Below are 15,093 nucleotides of genomic sequence, written 5' to 3'. Positions count from 1 at the left end.
CACTTAAAGCAGTTCTGAATGTGGAGCTTAAGCAATATCCAAACATGAAACAGTTTAGAATAGTAATTTGAATAGTAATTATCATTATTACCATTTGTCACTTTTTATATTACCACACATTGTATTATTGTCTTATACAGATAGTCATGGAGGTGTTGTGACTATGAATCTGAAAATATTATTTAATATTAATACTTTAATATTTATCAAATAATATTTCGGTCTGTTAAGGGTTGTCCTGTGAATACCAGCCCAGTACGGCGGTGGTATCAGAACAAGATCGAAAAGAGTGAGCCAAGCTCTGACATTATTGAACAGCAAAACTCACATGCGCACACACATGGAATGAATTCACATAATTTCTTAAAATACAAGAATTTATTAACAAAACTAAGTCAACTCAAAGTCAAACATATTTTAATCAACAAACTCTTTACTAGGCTAAAACAATCCAACTAAACTACCAAGCAGAATTAAAGAATAAGGAAGACTAATGGGCTACGTACAATATAAACAAGTCGATTAAAGATGATTGAAACCATGACCAAAAGAGTGATGCAATATTACCATGCAATGTTATTTATGTTTGAGAACCAAGGATTATCTTGAAGAATCCGGAAGTGCAGTGAAGTTAGTCTTGGAACCAACTTAGGCAATAATCAGCATACCTGTTGACAACCGTTCACAATGCAAGATCAGATAAAATATTATTTTATTAAAATAATGTTTTAAAGAATGATCTGCTGAATAAAACCAACCTTCTGGATGACTATTCTCAATGGTGTCTCATTAGCTGCCTTTATTTATTGAAATAATATTTGAAGAAATATTATTAAAGTTTGTCTTAACTTTAAAAACACACAAACACAGAACAAAAAACTGAGCACGTGCTGAACAGATAATTTGCTAGCACTAAGATAGCTGAGTTCAGCACAAACAAAACCAAACTTCATAAAATGAAAAACGTTTAGATTATTTAATTCTAAATACTTCTATCTCTCTCTGCCCAAACCTAACCTCCGAACCGTGCTGAGGAAACGTTGTCCGGGGCGACGCAGTTTGAAGAAACATCCACTTTGAACGATGGTTAGCTTCAGCTAACCTCTGGAGCTGTTGGGGGGGGGCGACCAAAACTGCAAGTTACCGGTAACCACGGTGATGCGGCCTCTGTTGTCCTCCTTTCGGAAACTTCCTTCACTCGGCTTGCTGAGAACTCTCTGGAAACAGTTCGCTTCTGAAGATCTCAGAGAGAAAGTCAAGCAACGCTTGTACCTAAATGTATCCCTTTTTATGAATGAATACCGGATACACATACAGTGATTCATTCGTACTTAACTTGTGCATATGATCGCGTGATCTTATGACACCCTTGGATCCAGTTGAAGAGTATGTCTGTTTGCCAGCAAAGAGACATTAGCACGCTGGGTCTCTCTGTCCAGGTCCCTGTGTGACCCGCGTAGAAGAGATTGGACCATTGGAAAGGTGGGGGTTTTATACGGCCAGTGGCATCATGGGAAGTCCGCTGTTACAGTTTGCTTGGCTGTGCCGGAGGTAGGTTAAATGCACTTTATTTTGAAAGTTACAGAAAAGTCCATACCGGAGTTTTCATGTTGTATCCATGGCTGTGGGTCCCAACAGAGGTTTATGGCATGCACTTTATCAATTTTATTTTATTATCTTTTTCTGATTTTTGTTGCTTGTTTTTTTTTTTTTTTTTTGATGAATAAGAAGTGATGACAATAATGTTGCAAAAAAGGGGTGGATTAATATAAGTTTATACTTCTGTCCACTCTTCTGACTGTGGAAATATTGTATACTAGTAAATATTTCTGTCGTTACATGTTGTTATATTCAATAAGATTTTCAAATGAAGTGTTACTGCCACCAGCCATTTATTGATATGTTCCAAGACACCAGCACCATTGTGAAGTATTTAACAAAACATACTGGGCCAAGTTCAGAGGTAACTCATTTACGTCCTTCCACATTCCATCTCAATGTCAGTGTCATTGATTTATCATGGCTAAGACTCTATAACATGTATCTACTGCAGGTAAACTTTCTACATCTCACAACATCTTAACAGAAACATCAGCACTATCCCTCTTGTGTGGTGACCTACACACATATATGACCAACCATCTAAAAAGTACAACTCAACTTGGACCAGGGCAATAGATCAAGTTTAATTTTTCTGGTCAAATTTAACTTTGGAAAATGACCTGAAGATTTAAGACCTCCAAATCTATTTCCTTGGAGAGACTGACTTGACTAAACGACAGTTCCTCACTCTGCGGGTAGAGGGCAGCATTGCACACAGTTTGAATAGTGATTGTTGCCAGGCACATATCTTGAAGGGGTGTCTTATCTTTAGTCATTTTCTCTTTTTTGATAAATGACAGTAAAGAAAATTTAAAAACGCAGATCAAGCAATATTTGTTTTTTACAAGCATAAAACTCCCAGTTTTCTCGACTGAGATGATTGGCAATCAGCATACTATAATAATAACTTTTTAGCTGCAACTTTTTTCTCCTCTGTACAGAGTAAGTTGGCTTTGAGAACATTTGAGGAAAGCAGTTTTTAATCTGAAAGGAAGAGTACATAAAAAGTAAAATTGGAAACAAGACATTTAGAATATGCATGGAGAATTTGTGGATTTGGGTAGCATGCATTAAAAACCTGGAGGCAAACTTCTGGTGTGAAATGTAAGAGTGTGTTTTGGGACTAATAGTGTATCTACAAGAGTGTATTCATTTATTGACTTTGAGTTTGAGCTTGTATTGTGGGCTTTATTCTCTTCATAGCACTCTTCAGAAAAAAAAAAAAAAAATCATCCTGAATGGGATTCATTGACCCAAGCTGAAACTGAGTGACATCAAGTGGTGCCATGCCAGGACAAAAACGGCTCATTTGTTTATAAACTGACAATCAAAGGCAGACTAACCTTGAGAGGCTTTGAGAGACACAAAAATGGTTTTGTTCTGAAACCCCAACGGAACTGTAAAATAGACTTTTTAAACATACATGAATGACATTTCTGTTAACTAAGTCATTTATTTTTTTTCAGAAAAGAGGTCAGTCAAATATTCGATTAGATTCTCTCAGAAACAATTTTTGATTTTAGAGATTTGTTTTACAATTTTCCCTTGATCCTAAACTATAACAGTACTACTTTAAACTGTTTAAAGACTGGGCTTTTGAAGGAACAGAAACCGCTGGTTGCATCCTTCCGTTATGAACAGAGACAATAAATACACTGATCAGACTATTAATTTTCATTTTTTAAGGCGAGGCAAGTTTATTTATTTAGCACATTTCAGTAGCAAGATAATTCTTTTTTTTTTTTTTTACCGTCCGGCAGAGTAGCGCTCAGAATTGTTGTCTGAGTGCCAAGAAATTGCCCAACAGATTTACTTTCACAAGCGGAGCATCACAGCTAATGCTTTAAAGCTCTGCTTGATATTCATAAAATAAACTTTATTATAAACTTTGGGAATATTTCAATTGTTATGGACACGGAGACTGAAATGAAAAGGAAAAAAAGAAGCTAAAAAAAAGAGAGAGATGGGGCAAAAGGCAAATTATGAATGTAAAATGTACTTAGTGAGAGGTGCAGCCCAATATACTGGTCCTTCTCAAAATATTAGCATATTGTGATAAAGTTCATTATTTTCCATAATGTCATGATGAAAATTTAACATTCATATATTTTAGATTCATTGCACACTAACTGAAATATTTCAGGTCTTTTATTGTCTTAATACGGATGATTTTGGCATACATCTCATGAAAACCCAAAATTCCTATCTCACAAAATTAGCATATCATTAAAAGGGTCTCTAAACGAGCTATGAACCTAATCATCTGAATCAACGAGTTAACTCTAAACACCTGCAAAAGATTCCTGAGGCCTTTAAAACTCCCAGCCTGGCTCATCACTCAAAACCCCAATCATGGGTAAGACTGCCGACCAGAGGCCACTATTGACACCCTCAAGCAAGAGGGTAAGACACAGAAAGAAATTTCTGAACGGATAGGCTGTTCCCAGACTGCTGTATCAAGGCACCTCAGTGGGAAGTCTGTGGGAAGGAAAAAGTATGGCAGAAAACGCTGCACAACAAGAAGAGGTGACCGGACCCTGAGGAAGATTATGGAGAAGGGCCGATTCCGGACCTTGGGGGACCTGCGGAAACAGTGGACTGAGTCTGGAGTAGAAACATCCAGAGCCACCGTGCACAGACGTGTGCAGGAAATGGGCTACAGGTGCCGCATTCCCCAGGTCAAGCCACTTTTGAACCAGAAACAGCGGCAGAAGCGCCTGACCTGGGCTACAGAGAAGCAGCACTGGACTGTTGCTCAGTGGTCCAAAGTACTTTTTTCGGATGAAAGCAAATTCTGCATGTCATTCAGAAATCAAGGTGCCAGAGTCTGGAGGAAGACTGGGGAGAAGGAAATGCCAAAATGCCAGAAGTCCAGTGTCAAGTACCCACAGTCAGTGATGGTCCGGGGTGCCGTGTCAGCTGCTGGTGTTGGTCCACTGTGTTTTATCAAGGGCAGGGTCAATGCAGCTAGCTATCAGGAGATTTTGGAGCACTTCATGCTTCCATCTGCTGAAAAGCTTTATGGAGATGAAGATTTCATTTTTCTGCACGACCTGGCACCTGCTCACAGTGCCAAAACCACTGGTAAATGGTTTACTGACCATGGTATCACTGTGCTCAATTGGCCTGCCAACTCTCCTGACCTGAACCCCATAGAGAATCTGTGGGATATTGTGAAGAGAACGTTGAGAGACTCAAGACCCAACACTCTGGATGAGCTAAAGGCCGCTATCGAAGCATCCTGGGCCTCCATAAGACCTCAGCAGTGCCACAGGCTGATTGCCTCCATGCCACGCCGCATTGAAGCAGCCATTTCTGCAAAAGGATTCCCGACCAAGTATTGAGTGCATAACTGTACATGATTATTTGAAGGTTGACGTTTTTTGTATTAACAACACTTTTCTTTTATTGGTCAGATGAAATATGCTAATTTTGTGAGATAGGAATTTTGGGTTTTCATGAGCTGTATGCCACAATCATCCATATTAAGACAATAAAAGACCTGAAATATTTCAGTTAGTGTGCAATGAATCTAAAATATATGAATGTTAAATTTTCATCATGACATTATGGAAAATAATGAACTTTATCACAATATGCTAATATTTTGAGAAGGACCTGTAAAACATCTGTGTATCCGTCAACACCTGAAGCTTAACACCTGTGAGTATGAATGTGGATGCGCTTTTGTATACAAGGTATCTCCACAAAAATATGCAATAGCGAGTGTGAGGACCCACAGATCTGCCCCATGGTCCCTGGACGGACACTGAGGAGATCCGAGCCACAGACCTCCAAAGGCCCCCCAAAGCACAGGAGAACCACCGCCGGGACTACCGCAACCCCCCCCAGAGAAGAGCAGTGGAGAATCCCAGGGGAACCACCCAGCAGTGACAGTGCAGAAGCCATGGGAGCCGCAGCCATGGACCCAGAGGCCCAAGACCCCGTGACACACCACAACCCAAGCAGAAGCCGAAAGAGCCCAGGGGGCCAGGCCCCGGCAAGCGGCCACCGGGAGTGAGCCAGCACACACCAAAGCACCCGGCCCCAGACACCGAGAACCACAAGTACACCAGCGGGCAGAGACTCCAACCACTGGCAGGTAGTGTAGCGGGGAGGAAATAGGCCCCCCATAATATGGGGGGGCCTAAGCTGATCCAGGAGAGGGAGCAGTCCAAGACCCAACCTGTCACAAAAAAAAACAGGCACACACAGGGTCACAATCACCCACTCCCACCCTCATGCATACACATAAAATCACTCGCACCCAACATAAAGACAAACAACAATGGACGTCATACACTCACTCACACTCCCCATGCATACTCTATACTCCCAGGTCCAGGCGCCGGTACCCCCTAGGGGCAACCAGCCCCGGACCCAGGAGGTGGTCCCCTTCCCTCCTGGGGTAGAGACAGGCAGACAGTGCCGGCACCGCCCAGACCCGGGTGACAGCCCCCAACAACCTCAATCCACCTCCGGAGAGGGGGTTATGTACAAAAGAGGGGTCCACATGGCTCAAACCAGCCCGACAACCGGAGCCGCCCCAGGACGGAGCAGTCCCAACCCCCCAGTGAGCTCCGATCCCAACCCCATGAGTCTCCCACCCCCAGTGAACCCCAACAAGAACCTCTCCACAGTGCCACCCCCAACAAGGACACCGATATCGAACACATCCCCCCGAACCCAAACGCCACAAATCCCCTCCCCCACAGGGGCACACCCCCACAGGTGAACTCCATGGCCGAGAAGCCAATGAAGCCACACCCACACAGCGCAAGCGCCACAAACAGCCACGCTCTAAGAACCCCCGCCACACTCCGCTCCCCCACCACACAGCGCGCCGCAATGGCAAGGCAAGGGCAACGCGCAATGCCAACCCCCGCCCACTGGCGCAACAGGGCAGACCCTACCGAGCACCGCACCCACAACAGGACCCCCGACCCCGCACCATGACAGGACAAACTCATCCACCAAGAGGTCCCCGGCCAGCGGCAGGCACCCAGGGCCAGTGTCCCCCACCACGCCCCCCTCAGCCACAAAAAACACTACATCACTGCCACTGCAACGACCGCCCAGGGAGAAACACTATCCAGCTCAGCTCCACCATCGCCGCCCAGCTGATCCAAACGCCGGTGACCCCACGCCCCCCTAGAAGTGGACACAACCCCTCCACCCCACAGGCTGCAGCCCCTCCAGCCCCCCCCCCCCGCACACATCAGCCAGCAGAGCAGCACACCTCCAAGCCCCCCGCCAACCCCCCCCGACAGCACGAGCAGCCCCAGCCCACCAGTCCACGAGAGGGATACATGCACCAGCCGGGTACCTGGGCCATGCAGGCCAACCGCTCCAGGCCAAGTATAACCAGCCAACCGCCCCGGTGCAGTCACAAGACATGCTTCGCCGCCCCACCCACCTGACCGCCAACCGCAGCCCGGCGCCCGACCATGGGCCAGAACCACAGAAGGAAGCAGTGGAAGAAGGCCACGGCGGCCCCAGTTACCGGGCACTCCAACCCCAAACCCCGGATGGCGCCCCAGCCCGCCGGCCACCCGCACCCCGCATGGCGCACCACGGCCCACCAAGCAGTCCAGCCGGCCAGCCCCTCCACCAAAGCAGTAGCAAGACAATTCAAAGTGCTGTACATGAAAAAAAAAAGAAACAGAAACAATAGGAAAAGTACAATGCAGTGGTAATGTCTGTTTAACCAAACAGACATAAAATTAATTCTATTCACCCAATAGCTCTATAGACTATACATGAATACTGAAAAATTGTAATCAGTAACCAAGCAGGTTGTTAATGTTATTCACTATCAATAACTTTAATATAGTATGAACAACTAGACAATTAAGAAAGTTGCCTATAGACTCAAACACTGTTGGATCACTTAGGTGAAACTAGCTTACAGGTTTACACTCGTTATTTTCTTATATTCCTTGTACAAAAGTCAAGATGATTTCTGATCTCTGGATTTTGTAAACCTTTGTCCTGTTGATACCGATTGTGGGTTAATTTGAATTTCTGTTTTAGAACAGTAATATAGGCATTTCAAAATATTTTTCTCCTTTCCTGCCTGCCATGAGTTGTCTGTAATTAGTTAAACTGAAAGCAGAGGTAACCTGTGTAAGAGAGTGGTTGGTATAAAACAGACTTTTCCTTATAACAAAAATAAAATAATTAATTAAGCTGATATTTATAGTCTTTGGGTTATTTTAAGACTAACCTTTAAAGCCATACTCTCCATTCATATTCCCTAAGGAATGTAGCTCCTAACCTTAAATCTAAGATTTCCAAAAGACTGTTATTTTTAAATCTAGCGTGTTTCTTGACAGAATCAAATTGAAAGCTCAAAAATAAAAACATAGCAACTTGCTTCTCTGTGCACCATTTAGCCTTCCTCCTATTTGCTTTAGTCTTTTTCTCGTCCTCTTTTGCAGCTTTAAATCTAAAACTACCTGTATGTTTTACCAGGAACTTCCTATAAACTTTCAAGAATTTAGAGGTTGCTTTCAAGATCTAGTGCTTCCTAGGACTTACCATGTACTTTCCTGGAACTTAGAGGTTACTTTGCAGAACTCTCAACGGTATTTTCTTGGGTCTTTCAAGGAATTCACATCTAATTTTCAGAATTTACCCTGTATAGTCTATATAGGATGCAGTAAAAATACACTACAATATATTTTTTAAATACACCGTCGACTTATTTCTGCACAATTTTAAAGGACCAGAGACACACCAGTTAAACAGCAACACACAGGAAAATGAGTTGACCATGTGCAGCAAAAATATACTGTAAGATTGGTAGTCTTTATGACCAGGGTTGATGGCATGTCTTTATTTTTGTCTATAGTTTGAGGTTTTACAGGAAACAGGAGTCTGAAAGGACATCTGCTTTTAATTTCTCCAGGTTCACTTGGCCACCCAACCTCCAGTCCAGTGTGGTGTGCTTTGATAGGACCCAACTTTTTGATTATATTTTATTAGAGATATAGATTTATGCAAAATCAGTAAGCGCACTTGTCAGCGGATGATGACTATTTTTCTTGTTTGCAGCTAACATATTGGCTTAAGTTTTAAAGGGATTTTTTTTTCTGCCAGTAGCTTTTGTGGTTGACTTCTGACATTCCTGCTGTTCTTCAAGCTGTGTTTCAAACATTAAATAAGCTATAACATCTGTCAACAAGCACACTCAGCGAGAGGCTATTAGGGGAGTGACCTGCATCTTTATTTGTTTGTTCTTTTATGGAAGAGCTGAGTGACTTACATGGTTTGTTGTTTTTAAATGTTTTGAGTTACATGGACAAATCAAAACCATTATTTAGATTTGCATGCTGCCTTTAAGATAATGTAAGTTTAATGCTTTTGAGACACAAGACTGATTGAAAACCAATGGGACTTAAGCAATACAACCACAGTTCAGTTTTACCCTTCACAATCACATGATCAAATGTGCCAGTGTTTGAGTGTGCATTTGCATGTAATTTTAGTATCAAATGTCTGGGATCTAGTTTGTTTAAGATGCAAAAGTAATTAAAAGCTATACCTGATAAATCAAAATGTCAGTAGTCAATATAGGTCATTTGTGAAGTTATATTTGGTGTCAAATATGATTGGTTATTGATGGCCCAGAATATCTTTTATTTTCATAAAAAATAAATTGCCAAATAATTTCTGTGCAGATCATGGTAACAATTACCTCTGTTATAAAAACAGCTCCATAACAGTGATGCAATTTAAGAAATAAACATCCCTCTTGTGCTCTAACTCTTATACCGTCTTATTATCTGGCACACGTACATAAGCACATCTAAAATGCAGCCCCACCTTAAATGAAAGCACAGGCTAAATAGTCAGTTAGGTATCTTTTCCTGTTGACAGAACAAATCTATTAACTCTCATTTCCTGTACATCTAGAGGATCCCTTATTGCTCCAGTTTCCTGTTTATGTCTTTATTTGCCAAACAAAGCAACCGTTCAGTTTGTGGCAAACCACGTGTGCCCCTTAAACAACTTCTAATATAGGCGTTTAGAAAACATGTGAGCAACACATTAACTTGTCATGAACCATCGATAACAAAGCAATGGCAGCATTGCTTACAAGCACACTTATCGTTTTGCATGTTATTCATGTCACACTCGTGCAGATGTGGTTCAGTGCTGAAGCTGACATTTTATGACTTTATAAAGATGATAAAAATATTAAAAGTATTTATTTAGGCCTGACAGGAAACCAATACTTAAATGCCAAATTTTGCTGCATAAATGAATGAAAGACATAAAAATAAGCATTTTTTGATCTGTTAAAAATCAATCCAATTATTATGATAGCATATATCATTTATATAAACTGAACATAAAAATGTGGCAGTATCAACAACGATGGACACAAAACAAAAATATTACACCAAAATGTTTGAATTATAATTTACAACAACTGTGTGAATTGCAGCTGTGGTGAAGAAATGTCTGATCGACTCCTAAAAGCCCAGGCCACTATTTGATTCCTGAGCCTTTTTGGGTGGATCCAGTTACTTACTATAAGGAATGTTATGATCTTTTGGGACCTTTGTACATGGTTAGGTCTCTATCTTTGGTGATTCCTTTGTTTTGTTGTGTTTTATGATTATCTGTTTTCACTTGTGTTTAGTTACTGCTTTAGTTTTTCCATGATCCCCGTGTTTCCTGTCTGTGTTTATTCATCCAGTCTTCCTCACAGCTGTTCCATGTTTCTATTTCAGTAATCACCTCCCCTGGTTGCCTCTCAGTCATCTCAGCATCCTCTTGTTAAGCTCTATGTGTCTCGCTAATATGTCCCTTTGTATTTTTCCCTTCCTTGCTGCCTTCATTTGTTTTTAATTATGTTTTGTAGATCATTAAATCACCATCATCCAACATGATCCTGCCTGCCTCCTGCCTGAGTTTAGGTCCTACACCACATAAAATCATTTTAAAAGCATGCCACTACATATTGTTCTACATATAATAATAACAACATTATTGACTTTCTCCAATTGTTATTACACAAAATAATTTTCAATAAACAAAAATATGTCTACATAAATATTTTATTGCTGATACTGTTACACTTATCTCATTCCATAGATGACATATGACTGGCCTAGAATACTACCCTGTACATGTTCTACATGTGTAGAAAGCTTTATTATAGCTGCAATATTATTATTATTACACTAAAAACATAAAAAACACACTTGTATGCTGTAGTAACAAAATTATTTATAAAAAAGTCATAGAAAATGTCCCATATGCTTTATCGAAAAACTAATGAAGTTAAATAATTTAAATCTAATGAAAAACAAATATGCTTGATCATGAACTCTTTCAATAAACACAACAAAGCAGGTAATAACACTGATAGATTAGATACAATACAATCATATGTCCATATCACAACTTTAATTACAGTGTGAAACATGACATGGGCTGTGGTGGTTAGTTCCTGATGTCCTTTCAGAAATATACTGCACACTATTTATTAATTTATATATAACAATGCTTTTGATCATTTTAATTTGTATAGCCCTAAAATACATCTATAGTATTTAAAACACTATGTACAATTCCCCAAGCAATATGTTTTTCCCAACATTAAAGCAATTCTTTGTAAATGATAGAATAAATTAAGTTGTGAAGAATTCTTCTGGTTGCAAACACAGGGGGCATAACAGCTGACAAACTTGCAAAAACAAACACACATTAACAACTCATACAAACGCACTAAAGACAGGAAATGATTCTGTTTGTGTTTATAAATGATATTTGATGTTCAAGAAGGCTTTGAATGGTATGCATGTTGCAGGCACTGAATGGATAAATTGGGTAGCAATCATCTGGCATTAATGTCTATGAGAAGTATACAATTATTTTTTCCACTTGCCTTTTGCATTCTTTGTCCAAAGTCTTATCATTGTAAAATAAGAAAACATCAAACCTGTATATTCCAGGAAAACACGTTAAATGTTTTCATCAGAGCGTTAGTTCACTGACATCAGTTAACATTTGAATTTTCATTTCCAAGTGATGTTGATCCAGTCTGACAGCTACATGTAATCCTCATTTAACAGAATTCCCCCTAATTTCTGAAGCCCACCCTCCAGGTTTTAATCAGACCTTATATTAAATAGAGTTTAAACTCTTAAATGCTTATTTGATAAATTAATCAACGATGTCTTACTAGAGTACCACAGACTCTCTCTGAAAAATCAAAGCCATAAATGTAGAGAGCAAGAGAAGTAAAATGTATGGAATGGAGATGTGTGATGAAGACTGTAAATGATGGTAGTTGTGCTGGCTGTAAACTGAGTTTGGTGGCTCCACTGTGATATAACCATTGATGATGCGAACCAAAGTGGGAGGCGGAGACTGCACCATAGAACTGCAGGAAGAAGTAACAAAAAAACATTAATCACACTAATGGTTTAATTATGGTTCTTTATCACATTAATCACATGATGACTCTGAGATAAGCGTAACGATGCTAGTTTGTTTGATTTGCATAAACAGTTACAACCAGACATTTACATACACTGTATAAAAAGAAACACATTTTGTTACACTGGAAGAGGATTCAGATTAAACCTTTTCTGGTGTAGGTCAGTTAGGATTATAAAAATTATTTCTATTTGGTAAATGCTAGAATAATAAGAGATTACTTTAAAATATTTTTTAATAATTTTCTGGAAAAATGTATCCTGATGAATAAAATAACTGCCAGCGAACTTCTGAGTTACAGTGTACTTCCTAAATATTACCCCTGTATTATACGTAAAAATATAAACTTAAAGTAATTATTCACATAAATTAAACATAGGTTTGATGCAGACAAAATGTTTATGTAATTGTTGAAGCCAGTGAATGATACTCTTACATCATCAATTTTAGTCTTTAGTCCAGCGTTACATTACTTGGTTTTATTATGCCACTGCAATGTATTTTTTATGTTTTTATGATGTAAAGCACTTTGATTTGTCTTGGTACTGAAATATGCTGCACAAAAAAATTCCTTTGTTTTATGGGATGCACATTTGACACTGAAGCAAAACAAAACCTTCACATCTATTTAACGAAGGTAATGTTAAACATTTAAGATTTGATCCCCAATTGGACCAAAAAATAAATAAACAGTAAAGATTGCTGCATTTTTGAAGTAATTAAAAACATTTTCAGTCAATGTAAATTTACCCCAGAAAATCAAATATTTATCATTATGTTAATAATTAAATATTATTCACATATATTACACACTAATTAGGCAGTCAGTATCTAAGTTTACCCAAAATTACTTTAATGGATTTTCCTAATTGGCCTAAAAACCTAATGGCCCACAAACTGTAATTTTAAAGATTAATCACATTTTCAAATTGAAAACTATGTCACATTAGTGGTTTTAGGAAGCGACTTCGTGTAAGCTAAAGTAACCAGGTTTGGCAATTCACTATGTGGCCATTCAGCAATTACATTAGAAAATCTCAACTCTGCAGTGGAACACTTTGTCTACTCTGAACTTCTCTCCTTTTCAGACATGAAAATACACAAAAATGTAAAAGGAATGCTCGTTGTAGCAGGGGTAGGCAAACAGTCTGTTTCCTTTTCCATTTAAAATTCAGGGTCTCACATAAAGAAAGAAAAACATTCCTTAAGACATAATGTAAAGAGCATTTTATGTGACTTTTCCATATTTTTGTTTCTTCTTTAGGCTGTCCTATTTAACTCACACAGTTCAGCTTTGTGTAGGTCAGATGACACTTGAAACTCTAAATGGCCCATAAGCGCCATTTATTGTGGACTGTATAGGTTGACCTTATGACTGATGACATTCAGAACAAATGGTTCTAACTAATAAATGACTGCAGGAAATGGAAGGACAGAGTCCTACCCTTTTTGACAACTAACATGAAATAAAAATCTCGCTGTCACAAAACACACAGAAGTTCTTTGACATGGCAGGTGACTGTTTTTTGTCAAAAAGGTGAGCTTGTTTTGTTCTCCGGTTAGTCCCTGCCTAGAGCTATGGTGAGAACCAAATTGGAGTTAATTGTCAGGTTGCTATTTTTCCATTTAAGACACTGATACCAGCTACAGAGAAGCATGGATCTAATGTTTGTGTTCTGTAACTAAATGAAGAGAATAGTGATTTGATATGTTGGTGGTTTTTTTGGTGATATGGTGGCAGTTTGATCCCTCAGCATCACTTTAGGAAGTTCCTCATCTTCTTCCCACATTCTCTACCATGTAATGTATTTATTCCTTATTGTGTTCATTCCTTTCTGATGCTTTAACAAACATACAGCTGTGACCAGACATTTACACACAATCATATGTGCATGAATGTCATATTGATTTGGGGCTTTTAATTAATGTTTTGATTATTCTTTTTCTAGGGCAAGATGATTAAGCAACTTTTTAAAGAGAACAATTTAGGTGTACAAGCTTGAATTTACTGTTGATTTCTTATTTTTTTTTCAATCTACACAAGGTCAAAATTCATCACGAAAGGAAGGGTACAAATGAAGGATGAGCAATTCGATTCCAGATGCTTAAGTTTTCTCTGGGGATGTGGAATGTCACCTCGCCAGGGAGGGAGGAGCATGATCTTGTGCTGTAGGTCAATGGATATTGGCTAGAAATTGTCAGGCTCATCTTCACTCACAGTGTTCGCACTGTAACCCAACTCCTCTAGAGAGGTTGGACTCTCTTCCAACCTGGAGTGGCCCACAAGGATAGGTGGTGGGCTCAGATGGGTTTGCTTGTTGCTCCCCAGCACAGCTGTCTCATGTTGGGGTTTATCCCGGTGGATGAGAGGGTCGCATCCCTGTACCTTCCGGTCAGGGAGAGGTCTCTGACTGTAGTTTTGGCCTATGAGCCAAGCAGTGGTGCGGAGTACCCAATCTTGGCGTCCCTCTTGGGAGTGCTGGACAGTGCAAGGGTGTTGGAAAGGAGAGTCTGGCCGATGGTCGAACCTCTGCTTCAGGAGGAGTGTGGTTTTCGTTCTAGCCGTGGAACACTGGACCAGCTCTACACCCTATACAGGGTGCTCAAGGGTTCTTGGGAGTTTGCCTAACAGGTCCATGTGTGTTTTGTGGACATGGAGAAGGCATTCGACCGTGTCCCCAGTGGTGCCCTGTGGGGGCGCTTCAGGAGTACAGAGTCATGGGCCCTTTATTGGAGGGCCATCCTTTCTCTGTACAAACGGAGCAGGAGTCTGGCTCGCATTGCCGACACTAAGTTGTACCTGTTCCAAGTGAACCCTGGCAGGACTGCCCTTTGTCACCGATCCTGTTCATAACTTTAATTGACAGGATTTCTAGGCATAGCCAAGGTCTGGAGGGGGTCTAGTTTTGGGTACAGTAGATTTTGTCTATTCTTTTTGCAGATGACATTGTCCTGCTAGCCAAGATCTACATCATGCACTGGGGCGGTTTGCAGCCCAGTGTGAAGCGGCTGGGATGAGGATCAGCTCCTCCAAGT

The 15,093-nt window shown here is 40.2% G+C and overlaps 1 protein-coding gene across 1 annotated transcript in view; it reads right to left on the bottom strand.

The window, feature by feature from the left end:
* Window positions 1–10,652: 10,652 nt before the first annotated feature.
* The window catches only part of trabd2a (TraB domain containing 2A), a 90,071-nt gene continuing 85,630 nt past the window's right edge, over window positions 10,653–15,093 (bottom strand). Inside the window, exon 7 of the mRNA XM_047372050.1 lies at window positions 10,653–12,001. Coding sequence (XP_047228006.1) covers window positions 11,800–12,001 — 202 coding nt within the window. The 3' untranslated portion in view covers window positions 10,653–11,799. The remainder of the gene's footprint in view (window positions 12,002–15,093) is intronic.

This window comes from Girardinichthys multiradiatus, chromosome 8 (genome assembly GCF_021462225.1).
Source record: "Girardinichthys multiradiatus isolate DD_20200921_A chromosome 8, DD_fGirMul_XY1, whole genome shotgun sequence".
In the NCBI taxonomy this organism is placed as follows: Eukaryota; Metazoa; Chordata; class Actinopteri; order Cyprinodontiformes; family Goodeidae; genus Girardinichthys; species Girardinichthys multiradiatus.
This window is presented reverse-complemented; position numbering and strand designations above follow the sequence as displayed.